Genomic DNA, 17,958 nt, shown 5'->3' with positions numbered 1-17,958 from the left:
CGTATCACAACTTCCTGGCATTCTGCCCACCTGTTCGCGACGTCAACCCTATGCACGCAGCGCCAACCGGCGATTTCAGAAACCCCAACCTGCAAAAAACAGCCTTCTACACATCCCAAATGCCCTCAAAATCACACCAGTACGAGTTTCGGAAAATGAACCACACATACAACACAAATTGCACATTAGTATACACAATTCAAGCATCAATTGACATCATAACATCATACACATCATGGATTCAACAAAGGATTAAAAGTCACACAAATTAACCCAATCCCTAAACCTATAGGGTGGCAAAGCGGGCCGGGGCCCGCCGGGCCGCCCGCGCACCCGCCAAAAAATGGCGGGTTGGGTTGGAATTTTAGGCTCGCCGCTCGCCAAAGGCCGCCCGCCAAAACCCGCCGCCCGCCATACCCGCCCCGCCAAAGCCCTCCGCTCGCCAAAACCCGCTCCTCCTCCAAAAGTCACTCTTTTTTTAGTTAATTTTAGTAATTGCAATCCTTGATGGTTTATTTTATAAATTTATTTATAAATATATGTAATAATTTTTAGAGTAAATTTGTTAAAAAAATACTTTTATAAAAAATTATTTAAAAAAATTAGTGAAAAGTTTAATTAAAAGGTAAAAAAAACATATTAATCCATTAAAAAAATATAAATAAAAATAGGCGGGTAAGTCCGCCTCCCGCCAACCCGCCATCTTGGCGGGGCGGGCATGATTTTGATGCCCATTTTACTTGGCGGGCATGCCCGCCCCGCTCGTTTTTTGGCGGGCATAAGGCGGGGCGGGCGGCGGGCGGGGCGGGCGGCCCGTTTTGCCACCCCTATGATATGACTCAATTAATACGAATTCCACATCTATTCTATGCTATTAACCCCTAAACCGATAATAGATGATAATCAGATAAGTCCCCCCTTACCTTAGCCAAATTCTTGAACTCTTCCCCTTTCTCTGCTTCTGCACTTTCACGTTCTTCCTCTTTTCTCCTCTTCTGCTCTTTTCACATTCTTTCTCTAATTTTCTTCTTTTCCTTCTTTTATGAAAAATAATAAAATTTAGTAAAAAGGCCTTGTGACTAACACCCCTCCTTTTACTAACACTACCTCGACCCAACTCTATTATTTTCCATAATTTTAAGAGAAATGTCAAATAATTCCAATAAAATAATTTAAATCCCAATTAAATTAAATTAAGGAAAATTACGGATGTTACAACCATCGCGGGTCAGAAATGTAACTGGATCAAGATGGTTTGTAACCTTTATTGATGACCACACACGGATCACTTGGGTCTACCTTATGAAAGACAAATCGGAAGTTGGTAGGATATTTGAATGTTTTCATACCATGGTGCAAACACAATTTCAAAGCAAAATTAGAGTGCTTAGGAGTGATAATGGTCGTGAGTACTATAATTCTGCACTAAGCTCATACTTTACGCAACATGGAATAATACACCAAACCTCATGTGTGGATACACCTCAGCAGAACGGGGTTGCCGAGAGAAAGAATAGACACCTCCTAGAAGTAACCCGATCTCTCATGCTAGCTACAAATGTACCTAACCAGTTTTGGGGAGAAGTTGTCCTCTCTACAACCTATCTAATAAACAGAATGCCTTCCCGGATCCTTAACTTTCATACGCCCTACTCCACTCTCCAAACCTTATACCTAACCAATTGTATCCTTACATCTATTCCTTTGAAAATATTTGGATGCACAACCTTTGTCCATAATCTTGATCCCTAACGCAGTAAACTTGACCCGAAATCCATTAAATGCATATTCCTCGTCTACTCTCCTCACTAAAAGGGATAGAAATGTTATTCACCTCAAAACAAAAAATTCTACCACACCAAGGATGTAACCTTTTTTGAGAATCAGCCATATTACCCCAAAGTTAGCATTCAGGAGGAGAACACCTATCTAATTGAAGTGGTAGAATCCCAACTTTTGGAACTTGAGCTAACTGAACCCAAACTCACTGCAGAAGCATCAAAACCTACACCTAAACCAAATAAAAATGCAACAGAAACTGCAGAGCCTACATGTGAACCACAAGAAACTACGTCAGAAAATGTAGAGGAAATTGTAGTAGAAACTACAGCGCCTACAACAGAAACAACACCAGGAAACAATGTGAAAGTGTACTCTAGGAAGAGCAAGAAGGGAATAGAGTCCGACACAGCTCCAAGGCAGAATCAAGAAACCTCCAAGACTCTAGAAAATGGCGTTCCCTCAGGTAATACTGCTCCTAACTCTGTGAATGTTGATGATATTGATATTCCTATTGCTTTGAGAAAAAATGTAAGATCCTGTACCAAACATCCCATTGAAAGATTTGTATCTTATGGAAAATTGTCCCAAAGTTACAAGACTTTTGTAACAGCTCTTGACAATACACATATTCCAAGCAACATCCATGAGGCACTCCAAAATTCTGAATGGGCAGCAGCCGTAACGGAAGAAGTTCAAGCCTTAATTAAGAATGGCACTTGGGAGATCACAAGCCTACCTGCAGGGAAGAAGCCGGTAGGATGCAAATGGATATTCTCCATGAAGTATAATGCAGATAAGAGTGTAAATCGGTACAAAGCTCGACTTGTAGCAAAGGGATTTACTCAATCATATGGAGTAGATTATGAAGGGACTTTTGCACTGGTGGCAAAACTAAACTCCGTTAGAGTTATTCTCTCTTTGGCTGCAAATTTAGATTGGACACTTCATCAACTAGACATCAAGAATGCCTTCTTAAATGGTGACCTAGAAGAGGAAGTTTATATGCATATTCCTCCTGGACTTGAATCATCCAGCACCGCAAATATGGTGTGCAGGCTCCGAAAATCTCTTTATGGCCTCAAGCAGTCTCCAAGGGCGTGGTTTCATAGATTGACTCGAGTTGTCAAGAAAGACGGGTTCAACCAATGCCAATCAGATCACACTATGTTTGTTAAACACTCCATGGAAGGAAAGGTAGCTTTGTTTATTGTTTATGTTGATGATATTGTTATTACAGGAAATGATTATGATCAAATTGATCATTTAAAGGGACTCTTGGCAAAGGAATTTGAAGTTAAGGACTTGGGACAACTTAAGTATTTTTTTAGGGATGGAAGTTTCTCGAACAAAGGATGGTATCTATGTATCACAAAGGAAATACACCCTTGACTTACTTCGAGAAACTGGAATGCTTAGGTGCAAGGCAGCTAATACACCAATAGAATAAATAAAAGGAAGAGAAGATGAAAGTCCACCAGCCGACAAAGATAGATATCAAAGTCTAGTTGGGAAACTAATCTACCTATCTCACACTAGGCCCGACATTGGGTTCGTTGTAATCTTGGCTAGTTGCTACATGTCAAATCCAACCGAGTCTAACATGAAAATGGCGAATAGAATCCTCTAATACCTCAAAGGCGCACCAGGACGAGGCCTCCACTTCAAGAAGAATTCAAACAGGGACGTTGAAGTTTATACAGATTCATATTGGGCAGGATGCTCCACAGACAGAAAATCGACTACACGTTATTGTTCATTTGTGTGAGGGAACTTAGTAACTTGGCGAAGCAAGAAACAATATGTAGCGGCGAGGAGTAGTGCAGAAGCTGAATTTAGAGCTATGGCCCTAGGTATTTGTGAAGGAATATGGCTTAAGAGCATGCTAGATGAAATCAAAATTCAAGTGAACCATACTGTGAGGTTACTATGTGATAACAAAGCTGCTACAAGCATTGCAAAGAACCCAGTCCAACATGATAGAACAAAACATGTGGAAATTGATCAACACTTAATTAAAGAAAAAATTGATAATAAGATTATAAGTATTGATCATGTCCCATCATGCAAGCAAACTGCAGATATCTTAACCAAGGCTCTTCCAAGGAATACTTATGAAAATATCAAATCCAATCTGGGTATGATAGACATCTACCACCCAGATTGAGGGGGAGTGTTGAAGATTAGCACATATCAAATCATAATCATTTGATTCTGATTTGTCAAGCTGTTACAAAACAGTGGTGTAAATAGATTTATTATATTATTGTCATTTCCTTATTTAGGTAGCAGCAATTATAGGAAATTATTTCTCTGTTTAATAACATATTAGTGTACTGTATTCTATATATACCTCACAATGTAACAGTTCCAACATCAATGAAATATACAACATATTTCTATAATATGGGCTCTAATTTTAAGGTCTAAGCCCTATGATTTTTTGAGCCTGGCGGGCCAGCCCACATTGGCTAGCCCACTTTGACAGCTCTATTATATAACTTTATTTAATTTAAATTAATATAATTAAAGTAATACAAACTTTACTTTTATAGTAACAATAATATATAGGAGAAAATTATTAATAAATGAGTGCCCCATTCCTCCAATTAAATACTATACTTGAAATAAAAATGAAAATTAATAGAAAAGCCTAAGTCTCTCATTTTCCATCCTTATTTATTTATAAAAAAACTTTTTAATTCTTATTATATAAAAATCAAATGCAATAAAAAAATCTTGGAACCAAACATGACATTTTTTTCTTATATCTCCAATTGGATGCAGTTACCGTGCATAGATAAAAATCTATGCACCATGCATAGATTATTATGGACCCTTGGATCAAATTCTAGACATCAATTGTTATTACTCAATACTCAATACTCACCACTCAATACCCAATACTCAATACTGGATTAAAAAAATGATCCAATGACTTATGTAGGCTTATGCATGGTGCATAAGTAAATCCTTATGCATATTAGCCAAAGCCATGGGGTGCAGTTACCGTGCATAGTTAAAAATCTATGCACCATGCATAGATTATTATGGACCCTTGGATCATTGGATCAAATTCTAGACATCAATTGTTATTACTCAATACTCAATACTCACCACTCAATACTCAATACTCAATACTTAATACTGGATTAAAAATATGATCCAATGGCTTATGTAGGCTTATGCACCATGCATAAGCCTACATAAGCCATTGGATCATGTTTTTAATCCAGTATTGAGTATTGAGTATTGAGTGGTGAGTATTGAGTATTGAGTAATAACAATTGATGTCTATAATTTGATCCAAGGGTCCATAATAATCTATGCATGGTGCATAGATTTTTATCTATGCACCGTAACTGCACCCTCTCCAATTAAATCAATTAAACTCCATAAGAATCAATTAAATGTAATTATTGTCCATTTATTAAATTTAATTAAAAAAATAAAATATGGAAAATGTAACAAAAAATACATGTTCCTCTCTCCAAAAAAAATACAATAGAGTCTTGTCTCTTTTTTTTTTTATGACGGGAAAAGATTAATTCATTTCATTAATAACAATATTCTGAATACATGTTGGAATATCAAAAAAAATTATGAAAACTAGCAAAAGATGGAGCCACCCATGCCAGAGCATGAGCCACTTCATTAGCTTGTCTTCTAACGAACTCAACATGAGAGTTCCTAAAGAAAAGAGCCATCAACCAGTTACACTCGCCAGTTATAGCTCCAAAGTCCATGTCATTGGGTTTCCGATTAGTCACACTATCCATAACTCGCTTTGCATCCAACTCGAAATCCATATTATCAAACCCCAGCTCATGTACCCAATTTAAGGTTTTAAGAAGACCAAGAGCTTCTCCAATAGCAACATCTGTGCAAGGAGAAAACCAACCAGTTCGAGCTACAATAAACTGACCTGTATCATCTCTAATACAAGCACCGATACCAACCTTATGAGAAAAGGATGTGTCAATATTACACTTGAGTCTGCCCCTCAAAGGTTTTAACCATCTGATGATGGTAGACGGTGGTTAATAATCCCATTATTGGGGTGAAGCTGCTGAGCCTCTCTCCAACCTGTCAACAACTGAAGGGCACGCTGACAAATAATGTTCGGAGAATCTTCCACCTGATTCCAAACAAGGTTATTTCTTCCTTTCCAGATATTCCATAAAATAACTGAGAAAGTCGCTTGTTGGTCTTTACTGGATACCTGCAAAAAGGAAAAAACCACAGATGCAAACGTCTGTCCATTGCCATTAACCTACTACAACATAGACCATGGACCCACTTGTATCCAACACTCAATACTTTTAGGACACTGAAGAAAGAGATGATAGTTGTTCTCTTCACCATCCCTACATGCGACACAGTTAGAAGGACAATCAATTCCTTTATCCAGGAGTCTTCTTCTAGTAGGCACACAATCTCTGCACAAACGCCATACAAAATTCTTTACTCTTGGGGGCTCCTAATGTTCCACAACAGATTCCATCTCTCACTGATTCTAAGGTGAGAGGTGTCAATGGCATCATTGATACAGTACCTGTAAGCACTCCGAACCGAGAATTTACCGTTAGACTCATGTGACCAAATTAAATTATCATTTTGAACCACGGTAAAGAGGGGGTATTCTGAATCTTTTCAGCTGCTTCGTCCCCTACAAGAGAATGAATAACACTTTGATTCCAATGCTTACCATTCGGAGACATCAAATCTGAGACCTTAAGATTATCCACCACAAAATTGTTAGGCCAAGGATTAGTCAGAGAAGAACCATCGAACAACCAAAACGGACCCCAAATCGAAATATTCTCTCCTGACCCTATGCTCCATTTTTAGCCTCCCTTAATCACAAATTTTGAACTCCAGATGCTACGCCACACATAGCTAGGATTATGGACAATATTAGAATTAAGATAGTCACAATTCGGGAAATACATGGCTTTGTAAAGACAGGATACAAGAGAATCTGGAATGGTTGTGAGCCTCCATGCTTGCTTTCTTAACATCGCGAGGTTGAAAGCACTGATATTCTTGAACCCCATACCCCTTCACTTTTTGGCATAGATAATTTATCCCATGCAATCCAATGAATACCTTTAGCTCTATCTCTTTTATGACCTCACCAAAACCGATTCATCATATTCTCAATCTCATCAATTAAGGAGGAGGGAAGGAGGAAGAGACTCATAATATAAGTTGGAATGGATTGCAAAACAGACTTGATCATAGTCTCTCTCCCTGCTTGATACAAACTTCTACTGCTCCAAGAATTAATCTTCCTCCAAATTTTGTCTTTAATGAAACTAAGTGTTGATTTCCTGCTTCTACCAATCATAGAAGGAACACCAAGATAATTACTTGTACCCAGAACCTGTTGAACTCCTAGAAGCGTAGCCAACTCTATCCTAGTATCAGAATCGACATTCCTACTACAGTAGAATTTAGATTTAAGGAAATTAATGGCTTGACCAGTGGATTCCTCATATGTGGCAAGAATATCCTTCATGAAATTGGTCTCTGCAATATTAGCTCTAAAGAACAGAAAGCGATCATCTAGGAACAGAAGGTGAGAGATAATAGGAGCATTCCTACAAATTTTAACACCATGGATATTACCTCTATTTTCTTCTTTCCTAATAAGTGTAGTAAGCCCTTCTGCATAAAGAATAAATAAATACGGGGATAAAGGGTCACCCTGTCTCAATCCACGTCCAGGAACAATCGGGCCTACCATATTACCGTTCATACTCACAGAGTACTCCACCGTTCCAACACAAAGCATAATCCACTTAACCCATTTTTGACAAAATCCCATAGTGGTAAGGATGTCCTCCAAATACTCCCAATCAATTCTATCATAGACTTTACTGATATCTAGCTTAAGATTTATCTTCCCTACTTTCCCTTTAGTTTTGATCTTCATATGATGAACCACTTCAATAGCATCCATAACATTATCCAAAATAGATCTTCCAGGTACAGACGCTCACTGATTATCTGAGATGCATTTTCCCAAAATCTTCTTAAGGCGATTAGCAAGAACTTTCGCTATTACTTTATAAAGCACGTTACACAGAGCAATCGGACGCCAATCCTTCATAGAAGTTTGAGTGTTTCCTTTCGGAATGAGGGTGATATTTGTTTTATTAATATTTTGCGGAAATAAATCGGTTTCGAGCCATTCACAGCCTGCTTTGAAAATATATGTGCCACAAGTATCCCAGAATTGATGATAGAAACCAATTAATCTATTAATCCAATTAATCTATTTTTTAATTTCAATAAATTGATTAAAAGCTAAATTGAATCAATTAAAAAACCATATAAATAAAACTAAATCCTCTCTATGTTTCTAACGTGTAAAACCTATCTTCTCTTTTATATCCATGTCGCGCTGATTTCCTCTATTTCTCTGCCTTTTTCTCTTCTCGACGATTCAACAATCAAAACATAAGTAAAATACCATATAATTTCACTGTTACAATTGCATGAATGGATCCGGATGCAAAAATTAAAATACGACAACAAAATCGAAGGAAACGAAAAGGAAAAAATTTAGGTTCGTCTTCTTGGTGGATTTTGGTGAATGTGGAGAGGATGATGGAGGATTTTGGCAAAGATTTGTTATGAGAATTGTAGGTGACTAGAAGGAAGTGAAGGTATGGTTTTATACGGTGAGAAATGAGTGAATTTGGGTGAGGAATGAGTAAATTTGGGTCAGCTTTGCATGATTTTTGCCCCAATGAATTCCAAAGTTGCAAATAAGGATTATTGAATGACCGATGTTCCCAATGGTCCAGACACTCCTTATTAATAACAACTTCATGTGTTTCAAACCATTCATGTTATATTATATAATATAAATAGTTAAGTAAATATAACCAAATAATTAAATAAATTAAATAAAAAAACAAATAAAGAAGTAATAGAAGTTACTATAAATAGAATGGAAAGAAATTGTTAGAATGCATAAGGGAGTGACACTTGGCAAACTTGCCGAGTTACTCGTTTTGATTTATTATATTAAATGATATCTTTACTTTTTTGTAGAAATAATATATTTTTATTTTGTTAACCACCCGAATACGCAAAGAAGCATCACTTATATCGTCCTCACTTGATAAGTCCATAAATGTCATATTTGAGTTTTCTAAGTTCGTCATAATTAAGAAAGAAATGGAATCAACACTAATGAAGTAAAGAGAGAAACATTACCTCAAAGAAATTGCAAAGTTGGAGACGAACAAGACGTAGGAAAATCATCAAAAACATCGAAACATTAATCAAATGTGATGGAAAAAGGAGGAAAATTGGCAATAGGTTGATAAGAATGTTGCTTGAGCTCAGGAAAGGATAACAAAAAATGAAAGAAATGCAAGATATTTCGACAAAGAAGCGAAAAGACAAATTATGGTAAGATATCCCCCTTTATATAGGCAAGTAAAGGAGACATGTCTACGGTAAAAATTATATGGAAGCTTGGAAGATGACATCAAAGATTAAAGATCGACCTCAAGATCACAACGGCGCTTGAGTGCACTTGAATGTTCTTAGCAATTTCGTCACTCCCTACCCTAGGGACATAGAGCCACATGTAAGGTTTATGCTGCGAAGCGTTTTAGTTACAAACCAAACACTTAATATGCATGTTCCTGATGTCACTTACTCTCACTCAAGACACTCCTCGCTATCCTTCTCCAAGACGAAGATCTACCCAAGTAATTCAAGAAGGTGAAGAAGAGTGACTGTAAAACATTTTAGTTACAAACTAAATATTTAGTATGCATGTTTGTGATGTCACTTACTCTCACTCAACAAACTCCTTGCTTCCCTTCTCCAAGACGAAGATCTAACCAAGTAATTCAAGAAGGTGAAAAAGAGTGGCCAGAAACTGATCTTGAAACTGATCTCAAATCTTCTAATACAATCCTCACATCACTTATGATATCAAAGACTTTGTGAAACTGAACAAAGGTCTTAGAAGACAAGTCTAATTTAAAGTGTTCAATCCAAAGCTATCATCATATAAGACTAAACAATTTTCTAGTGTACACCACTCAAAATATTTGAAAATTTCTTTACCCACCTCCCTATGGGTGGTCACCTCCTGCGAAAAACCAAAACTACCCCTGCTTCGGAAGTTCATTTCCGAAAGCGTGTTTTTTTAAAAAAATTGACTTACTTCGGAAGTTCATTTCCGAAAACATTATTTCGGAAGTTCACTTCCGAAATACTGCGATATCTGCAGATTTATCAAAACACTCCCCCTCCCCCAATCATTTACCCTAAATCAAAACAAAAAGTGGCAGAGGCGAAAATTTGTGCAAACAGAATTCCAAAGCTGCATCAAGGCTCCAATCACACTGCTAAACAACATTCAAAAGCCCTCAATCCTAACACTTTGTAAGTTTTGAAATTTTTAGATCTATTATTCAAATGCATGTTATTTAGGGTTTTAATTGCATAAATGATATATGGCTAGGTTGTTAGTAGTATTTAGGTTGTTTAGAAGCATTTTGATTTGGTTTGAAGGTTGACTTAGGGGTCTGCCATGGAAGTTGCAGAAAATTGCATCGCAGGGGTGTTTCGGAAGTTCATTTCCGAAAACACCTCCATCCCAGTTTTCGGAAATGAACTTCCGAAATATATCAGAAGTTCAAATTTTTTTGTTTTTTATTTTGTCTCGCATATTAATCGATTTCAATTGTTTACAAGAACATGTCTTCTAGAGAGGGCGCTAAGGGAAGAAAGGATTCTTCAAAGAAAGAGGTGAAAGAGGTGAAGGAGGTGAAGAAGGTGAAGGAGGTGAAGGAGAAGAAGAAGGTTTCGACCGGCTCTACTTCTCGTTCCCAGGGGGCCCGGATGCTCAAGCTCAGTCTTCAGGCGTGAGAGTCGTGATAAACGCTGATGGTTCTGAGACTGAGTGGGATGAGGATTGGTATAATTATCTTCATTCGGAGGAGTTCGCTCGTCGGGAAGAATAACGTGTTTTTTTTGTTTGATGTGTATTTTGTAACGCTCGTCGGGCAGAATAACATGTTTTTGTTTTGTTTGACGTGTTTTGTTTTGTTTTGTTCGGATTTCGGATTGTATCGCACAGTGTTTTGTATTGGATTTATCATGTTAATAAAAATAATACGTACTACTGTAAGTAACAAATGACGGAGGAGGTGTAACCGGAGCCGGAACATATGACGGAGGAGGTGGATGTTCGGAGGAAGAAGAACCGGAGGTACGTCCACCGCGAGACAAAGGAGCCAATCATTGTAAGCTATAGTTTATCATTATCATCTGGGGACGTCATTTCTAAAAAATCAAGATTAAAAATAATAAGATTTTTTTCTTGATTTTTTGTAATGACGTCCCCTGATGATAATGATAAATTATAGCTTACATTGATTGGCTCCTTTATCTCGCAGTGGACGTACCTCCGGTTCTTCTTCCTCCGGACATCCACCTCCTCCGTCATATGTTCCGGCCCTGGTTACACCTCCTCCGTCATTTGTTACTCACAGTAGTACACCTTTTGAAATTTGGAAGCCTTTTTTTCTCCCCACCACTCTCTCATCCCCACCTACCCGTGTTCAACAATATGTAACTTTAATTTTATGTAATATTGTCGTTGTAAACTTCACCCGATTAAATAAAGCGAATTGTCGTTGTTTTTCATTTTATTCTGTCCAGACATATTTTCGGAGGTTCATTTCCGAATTCTCCAAGGGGGGTGCGTTCGGAAATGAACTTCCGAAACACCGCATTTTCTGAAAATGTAACTTTATTTCGGAGATGCATCTCCGAAATGAATATTTTATATTAAAAAAAACACGTTTTCGGAAGTTCATTTCCGAAAACACCTTTTTTAAGAAAAAAAGTACAGTTTCGGAAATGAACTTCCGAAACAAGGGGTATTGTGGTAAATTCATCAGGGGTTGGCAAGAAGGTTAGGAGGTGGGTGAAGAAATTTTCAAATATTTTCTCTTATTCTGAATTCAATAAAATATTATCATGGTATAGAATGAGGTCATAAGAAAAACAGTTGAATTTTTTACGTCGAAAACATAAATCGTTAACAATACCATTAAATTTTTTACAAACATACGGAAACTTTATCAACTTTATCCTTATCGTGATAGATGAACACAATATTTCAATAACCATTTTAATCGTTTTAAAAAAGATGTTATAATTTGTTTAGTTTAAAAGTGAAAAACGCGTCACTCCCACCCTCCTAAACTTAACTCTTCAACACAAAGATGCCGATTTTCAAGAATTATGGCATGTTTCTAAATCATGTTTCTTTTGTTAGTATGAGTAAATCAATATTATAATCCTTGAAATCATAGTACAGAGTATTTTAGTCACTCAAATTGACAATCAAATTAGTTCTTTCCCTAATTTTAACACCATAATAAACCCTTCAAACCAGTTTGTAAGAAAATATCTCCACTTTTCTTTGTGAAGGAAAAAAGGAGGGTGCATTGCATCCACATAGAACTCCTTTGAGTAACCTAAATTCCATTTTCAATTAGCTTGAAAAAGGAGAGTAAAAACATTATGTAGACTATAAGGATTAGATCAGATCAAACTGATTGCAATATTTATTTGATAATAAAATATTAGACTGCATAATGATTTAATTACAGGGAAGATTATCAGAGGGGAGCAAAAAGAATGGGAAGATGAATATATCAGAAAATGGTGTCTATTCCAAGTGTCCTTTTCGGAGGATTTTGATCTACTATCTGCTGCTTCTGCCTATCCATAAATGTAGAGCCCTTGTTAGCAAATAGTCTTCTCAAGTTGATTACTGAAAGATCACTGAAGTTGGCAATAGCAAGATCAGCTTGCCCCAAATCATACCTGCATGTTTGGACATCAGTTTCTAAATGGCAAAAGAAAAATTACATATTTTCAAGTAATAAAGTGTGCAACAGACTGCAAATTATATAGGAAATATGGATGCAGGGTATGATTCATGGAATCTTATTTTCATATTAGCATCTTATGTTATTTATTGAAGGCTTAATGTGAGTTACTCACGCGGGATAGCCTCCAATCAATGCTATAGCCATCATAGTGCAATTGTGCGCAGCAGTTACTCCTCGAGGATCATCTTCAAAAACTACACACTTGGAAGGTTTCCGATCAAGCTGCAAAGCATTTTAGGCAAACAAGTCAAAAAACTAGCAGTAAGTTGTAGAAAGAATTTATGAAAGATTTTCCTGAAAATTAGCCAGTGGGAGTTGTCTTAGGCCACACAAATAATAGCAGAAATTATTTGGGAAAAATATTATGACCGCCAAAAAATTCCATGTTTTACCAAAGAACTCAAACTGTCAGGATTTTAATCTGATAAAGGAACCTCTGGTCATGATGTCAAAATAAACTTGACTTTTAAAACTACACCCAGCGAACAATTTCAAAACGGCAAATTTTTATCTCTCTGGTTTTGCACCGAGCAACTCAATGAACGTAGCCCTCATAACACTCTTCAACTTAAAAACACACAGTAATACTCAACTTAACATATGTTATTATAAATCCTGCGATGTTATCAATGTTTTATCATAGACAATAGAATACTAGTTTATGTTTTATCATCATAGATAGAAGACTAAGATGTTATCAATGTTTTATCATAGACAATAGAATACTAGTTTATGTTTTATCATCATAGATAGAAGACTAATATTTGTACTTTAAGAACGCAGCAGTATTAGTATTTACTATTTAGTAGAACTGCGCTCTTGCCAAAATGTAATTATCCTATACTTATAAATGTGAGTGAAAATACAGTAATAAATGTAGTGACAAAAAAAGAATAGTCATTCTTAAAAAGAAATATACCTTAACCGCGGCAGAGAGAAATCTATGAGCTATTGATTCCATTCCATCTTCCTCTGTCACAATTGCCTGCAAAATCAATGAGGCAATTAGAAAGTGAAGAATTTGTGAGCATGTTGACCTTATTTATATACTATATCTAGTATGCACAATAGGTGGAAAATTAGTTCTAGTCATAAAGAGGCCAAGTTAGATTTATTCATGAAAAACAAATTTCTAAAAATAATCAATTCGGGATAGTAAATCTTGATCTTAAATCAATTTAAAACAAGCTTCGTTTTTCTTTTAGGAGAGTATGTTACAAGAGCATTCTTCCAAAAAAATACTGACAATACGAATGGCCGTGATATAGTTCGAAAAAAAGGATCTTTAGCTCATTGAATATAACCTAAGATCAAGTAAATTTTGTCATTAATACCAATATGATTTTAACTCTTCACAAGTATTACCAACCTGAAAGTACTTATTGAGCCCCATTCTTTCCAAAGCTTCTACCACATTTTTTCTATCAAGACTTGAAACAACAGCACAGGGGATGCGAGCATTATAAACTGCTTCCAACCAGTCTTTCAAACCCTCCTTTGGTCTTTCAAGCTAGACAAAATTATATGCAATATACATCAGGATTATTCCATTACAACACAGATAATAGCCACCACAACAAATCAAAGAAACACCTTACTTTCAGAAGATTATCATAAAATATTTGAGAAAATCTCAACTTTAGTCTATCCAGCTCATTTTCTTCTTTATCAGAGAGAAAATACTGCAAATTAAGAAAGGCTAGTCAGCAAAAATAAGAAGTAAATAGTGATTAATACAAGGTATGAGATTTTTAATGATGGGACTACCTTCTAAAAAGTATTTGTTCATAATTCAACGACCACGTAAAAACAAATGTCAAAAGAAAAAGCCAACTAACCCTATTCAGTACATGATCAACACCTGTGCGAAGCATTAACCTTTCAATTTCTTTAGCTTTAGGAATATCCTTTCCTGCATAGAAATGTTATACATTAACCTTTCAATATCACCTGAACTAGTAAAGGAATGGTTGCTTGTTATATTTTCTTATGTAGTGCTAATTATATATCCTTTTATTTTTGCTTTGTTTCATCTATCCAAATGGACATGCTCAAAATCAATCAATTTAAGTCCTACAAACTCAATGAAAATGATTAATGTACCCTCTTCAAACGCCAACTGCTCCCATGTCTTCCTCTTTAGAGCTCGAGTATCAGCCTGAAACATATTACATTAATTTAACAGGTAGTAATTCATTTAAACTGAGGGGATGCATGATATTATTATCTGCAGTGCAATCTTATTCTCTTCTCTCAAAAACCTACAGTCGTCTGTCCCACTTCTACAAGCAAGGAAGCATTGACACTTACAAAAAGAGTAGCCTTGTCATGTTGGATACTCTATCAGTCAAACACATGACTGACATTTTTTGGCTGTAAAATATAATTCCCCCTTTTTCTGAACTTTTTTAGAACAATAAATACAGACACGGAAATACCGCAAGTATACAACATTTTATGATAACTCATGATGAGTTTAGAAGTATTGATTCTCTGTTTTGACTTAAAGGCTGTTTGTTTTAAGCTTGATTATAACAAGCTCCGAATAGTAGCTATTGGTCAAACAAAACCTTCCACCACCAAAACAAACAGGCCATTAGATTTGTGGTGCACTGTTACGTGTTTTATAGTATCCACGCTTCCTATGTAACACAGACCCGATTGAATGCATGTCATGTCCGATGTCCAACACATGTTAGAACATAACACCAACATAGGTATTTATATTCAATCACTTTTTAAGATGTATTTGGTGTCCGACACGCATACGTGCTTCATAGTAACGAGTAATAGTAATTAACAACCTGAGCAATGCACATACTACATGCGACGAAGCAATAAATGTCATAAAATCAATATGCATGCATAACTTAACATACATTAAATTAAACACAGTAAAATACTAAAGTAAAGACAATCATGTATCTAATATAACACCTTTCATCCTAACATAAAAAACCTAAAAACTTGAGTTATCATGAATTAAAACAACTCACCACCACATTGTCCCAACAGAAGATTAGACCGTAAGCCTCATCCGGCTTAACAGCATAGCGAATCCGTTGAAGAATACCTTCTTGTAAATTATCATTCAAGTAATCCTATTTTCATCAACAACTCACATACTTCAGTCATCAATTAAACCATACATGGTTAGAAAAATTTCATTACGGCTACAAAAATTCCTTACCACATCAACTTTTAACGGTCCATCAGCCCTAAAAGTTTCAAATCCTTCCCCATATTCAGCTCCAATAGCCTGAAATTCACCAAAACAACACCAAATACAAAGAGTTCCAATCACTTAATTCACTGTTCCAATGAAATTTCACAATACAGATAATAAAAAAAGTGCACAGAAAAGGACTGATAAAACAGAATAAAATCAGTAAAACAGTTACCTCCTGAACGAAAAGCTTATTAGGTGTAAACTGAATTCCGTTAACCGAAGCGGAATCATCAGACTCAGAAGCACAACTAGCAATTAAGCGATTCTTATTTAATCCGAACCGCTTAAACGGGAGATGGAGAGGAAAACGAGGGGATTGAAGACGATAACGGTGTGGGAGAGGGATTGCATGGGAAGAGGCTCTGGAATTGGAGAAAGTGGTGGAGTTCATTGAATTGGAGAAAGCGGAACGAGAGAGAGAAGTAGAAGGTGGTGATGATGTGTGTTGTTGCAGCGGTTTTGGTTACTGTGTTGATTTCTGTTATTCCCAAATTTTTGAGGTTTAAATATTGTGATTGTGGATAATTTGGTCAAATGGAGAATATTGGGATTTTGGTAAGGTCAAAAAAATGAAAATTTTGTGATTGTGGTGCACCGGTGGTAACTGGTAGTGGAGGGAGTGGGTTTTGTCTCTAAATCTCTACTCACGTGACTTATCACGAGATTTTCTTGTATAAGGAAACTTTTTGGATAAAAATGGGATGGGATAAGGCAGCATTTAAAATAGATTTTATTATGTAGCAGAAATAAAATAAAGTAAATTTGGAAAATGGTAAGCTTTATTTTAATTCATTTTTATACAATTTTTTTAAATTGATTAAAAATAGAAAATATCAAATTTTTTTGACCCAATTATTATTTATATTTTTAATAAACGCATTATGTTTGATTTATTTCTTTTGATTCAATCTTTCTTTAAATATAATTTTGATGATCTTATCTTTTATTTTTCAAATCTTTACTACTAAAAATTTACAAACAACTTTGAAATATAAGATTTAAACAATGATAGCGTCCAACTTAATTATATGAATCTTTATCATTGAATTAAGATTTTCATACTCTTAAGCTTTGTTTGGATACAATAAAAAGAACGGAGCGGAATGGAACGGAGCGAGATAGAATGGAGCGGAACAGAGCGGAATGGAATAAATACGTCTTTCTATTGTTTGGGAACTTCAAAATGGAATAGAGTAATTTTTTCATTCCGCCCAAATCGGAGGGTACCAAAAATGGTGGAAAGCGATGGAATGGGATGAAATGCATTTCATCCGATACCATTCCATTCCATCTGATTTTAGTCAATCCAAACAATGGAACATAAACTTATTCTATTTCATTCCGTTACATTACATCATATTCTATCAATCCAAACATACCCTTAGGGTGTGCTTGTTTACAGTAAATTTAAGACGAGAGAATTTAAGACGAGAGAGTAATAAGAGAAATTGGTATTTCTCCTTTTTGGATTATCAGAGAAATAAAAGAGAGAGATAAAACATGGTGGGCCCATGCATTTTAGCTTTCTGCCCAAAAATGAGATGAAATAGAAGTTATTTGATTTTATTTTCCAGGTATACCTTTTATCTCATGGTGGTGCATAAATCTAGACCATTAGTTTCAATTTAATGTATAATAATAATAATAATAATTCTTTTTTGAATGTATTGATAATTAATAATAAAAATTAAAGTATAAATTCAATTAAATTATAAACTAAATGTGTATCAAGTGTAGGGGTGGCAAACGGGCATGTCCGCTCCATTTAGGTCCGCCCCGCAAAAGCCCGTGAAAAAATGGGGCGGAGCGGGGCGGGCATATGAGAGAGTGCGGGTTTAAAACTTTGCCCCGCCCCGCAAAAAAGTGAGGGCGGGGCGGGGAAAGTCCGCGGACATTAAACCTTTTAGGCCTAAAAATAGTAAAATTGTATGAAAAAGCTCATGCCCGCATAAGCCCGCAAAAAAATGGGACAGAGCGGGGCAGGCACACTAAAGGGAGTGGGTCTAA

At 36.0% G+C, this 17,958-nt stretch overlaps 1 protein-coding gene across 1 annotated transcript; it reads right to left on the bottom strand.

Annotated features, from left to right (window-relative positions):
• Positions 1-12,364: 12,364 nt before the first annotated feature.
• LOC131638041 (5-amino-6-(5-phospho-D-ribitylamino)uracil phosphatase, chloroplastic-like) lies at positions 12,365-16,529 on the bottom strand. Its single transcript, XM_058908601.1, has 10 exons — positions 16,124-16,529; positions 15,913-15,981; positions 15,719-15,823; positions 14,826-14,880; positions 14,561-14,634; positions 14,321-14,404; positions 14,092-14,232; positions 13,642-13,707; positions 12,835-12,944; positions 12,365-12,654 (listed from the first exon to the last, which is right to left on the bottom strand). Exons 1-10 carry the CDS (start codon positions 16,340-16,342, stop codon positions 12,483-12,485), a joined length of 1,095 nt encoding a protein of 364 aa, XP_058764584.1. The 5' UTR covers positions 16,343-16,529; the 3' UTR covers positions 12,365-12,482.
• Between the last annotated feature and the right edge of the window lie 1,429 nt (positions 16,530-17,958).

The sequence above is a fragment of the Vicia villosa genome, unplaced genomic scaffold (assembly GCF_029867415.1).
Source record: "Vicia villosa cultivar HV-30 ecotype Madison, WI unplaced genomic scaffold, Vvil1.0 ctg.002149F_1_1, whole genome shotgun sequence".
In the NCBI taxonomy this organism is placed as follows: Eukaryota; Viridiplantae; Streptophyta; class Magnoliopsida; order Fabales; family Fabaceae; genus Vicia; species Vicia villosa.
The sequence above is the reverse complement of the archived record's forward strand: the minus strand, read 5'-3'. Positions and strand labels throughout refer to the sequence as shown.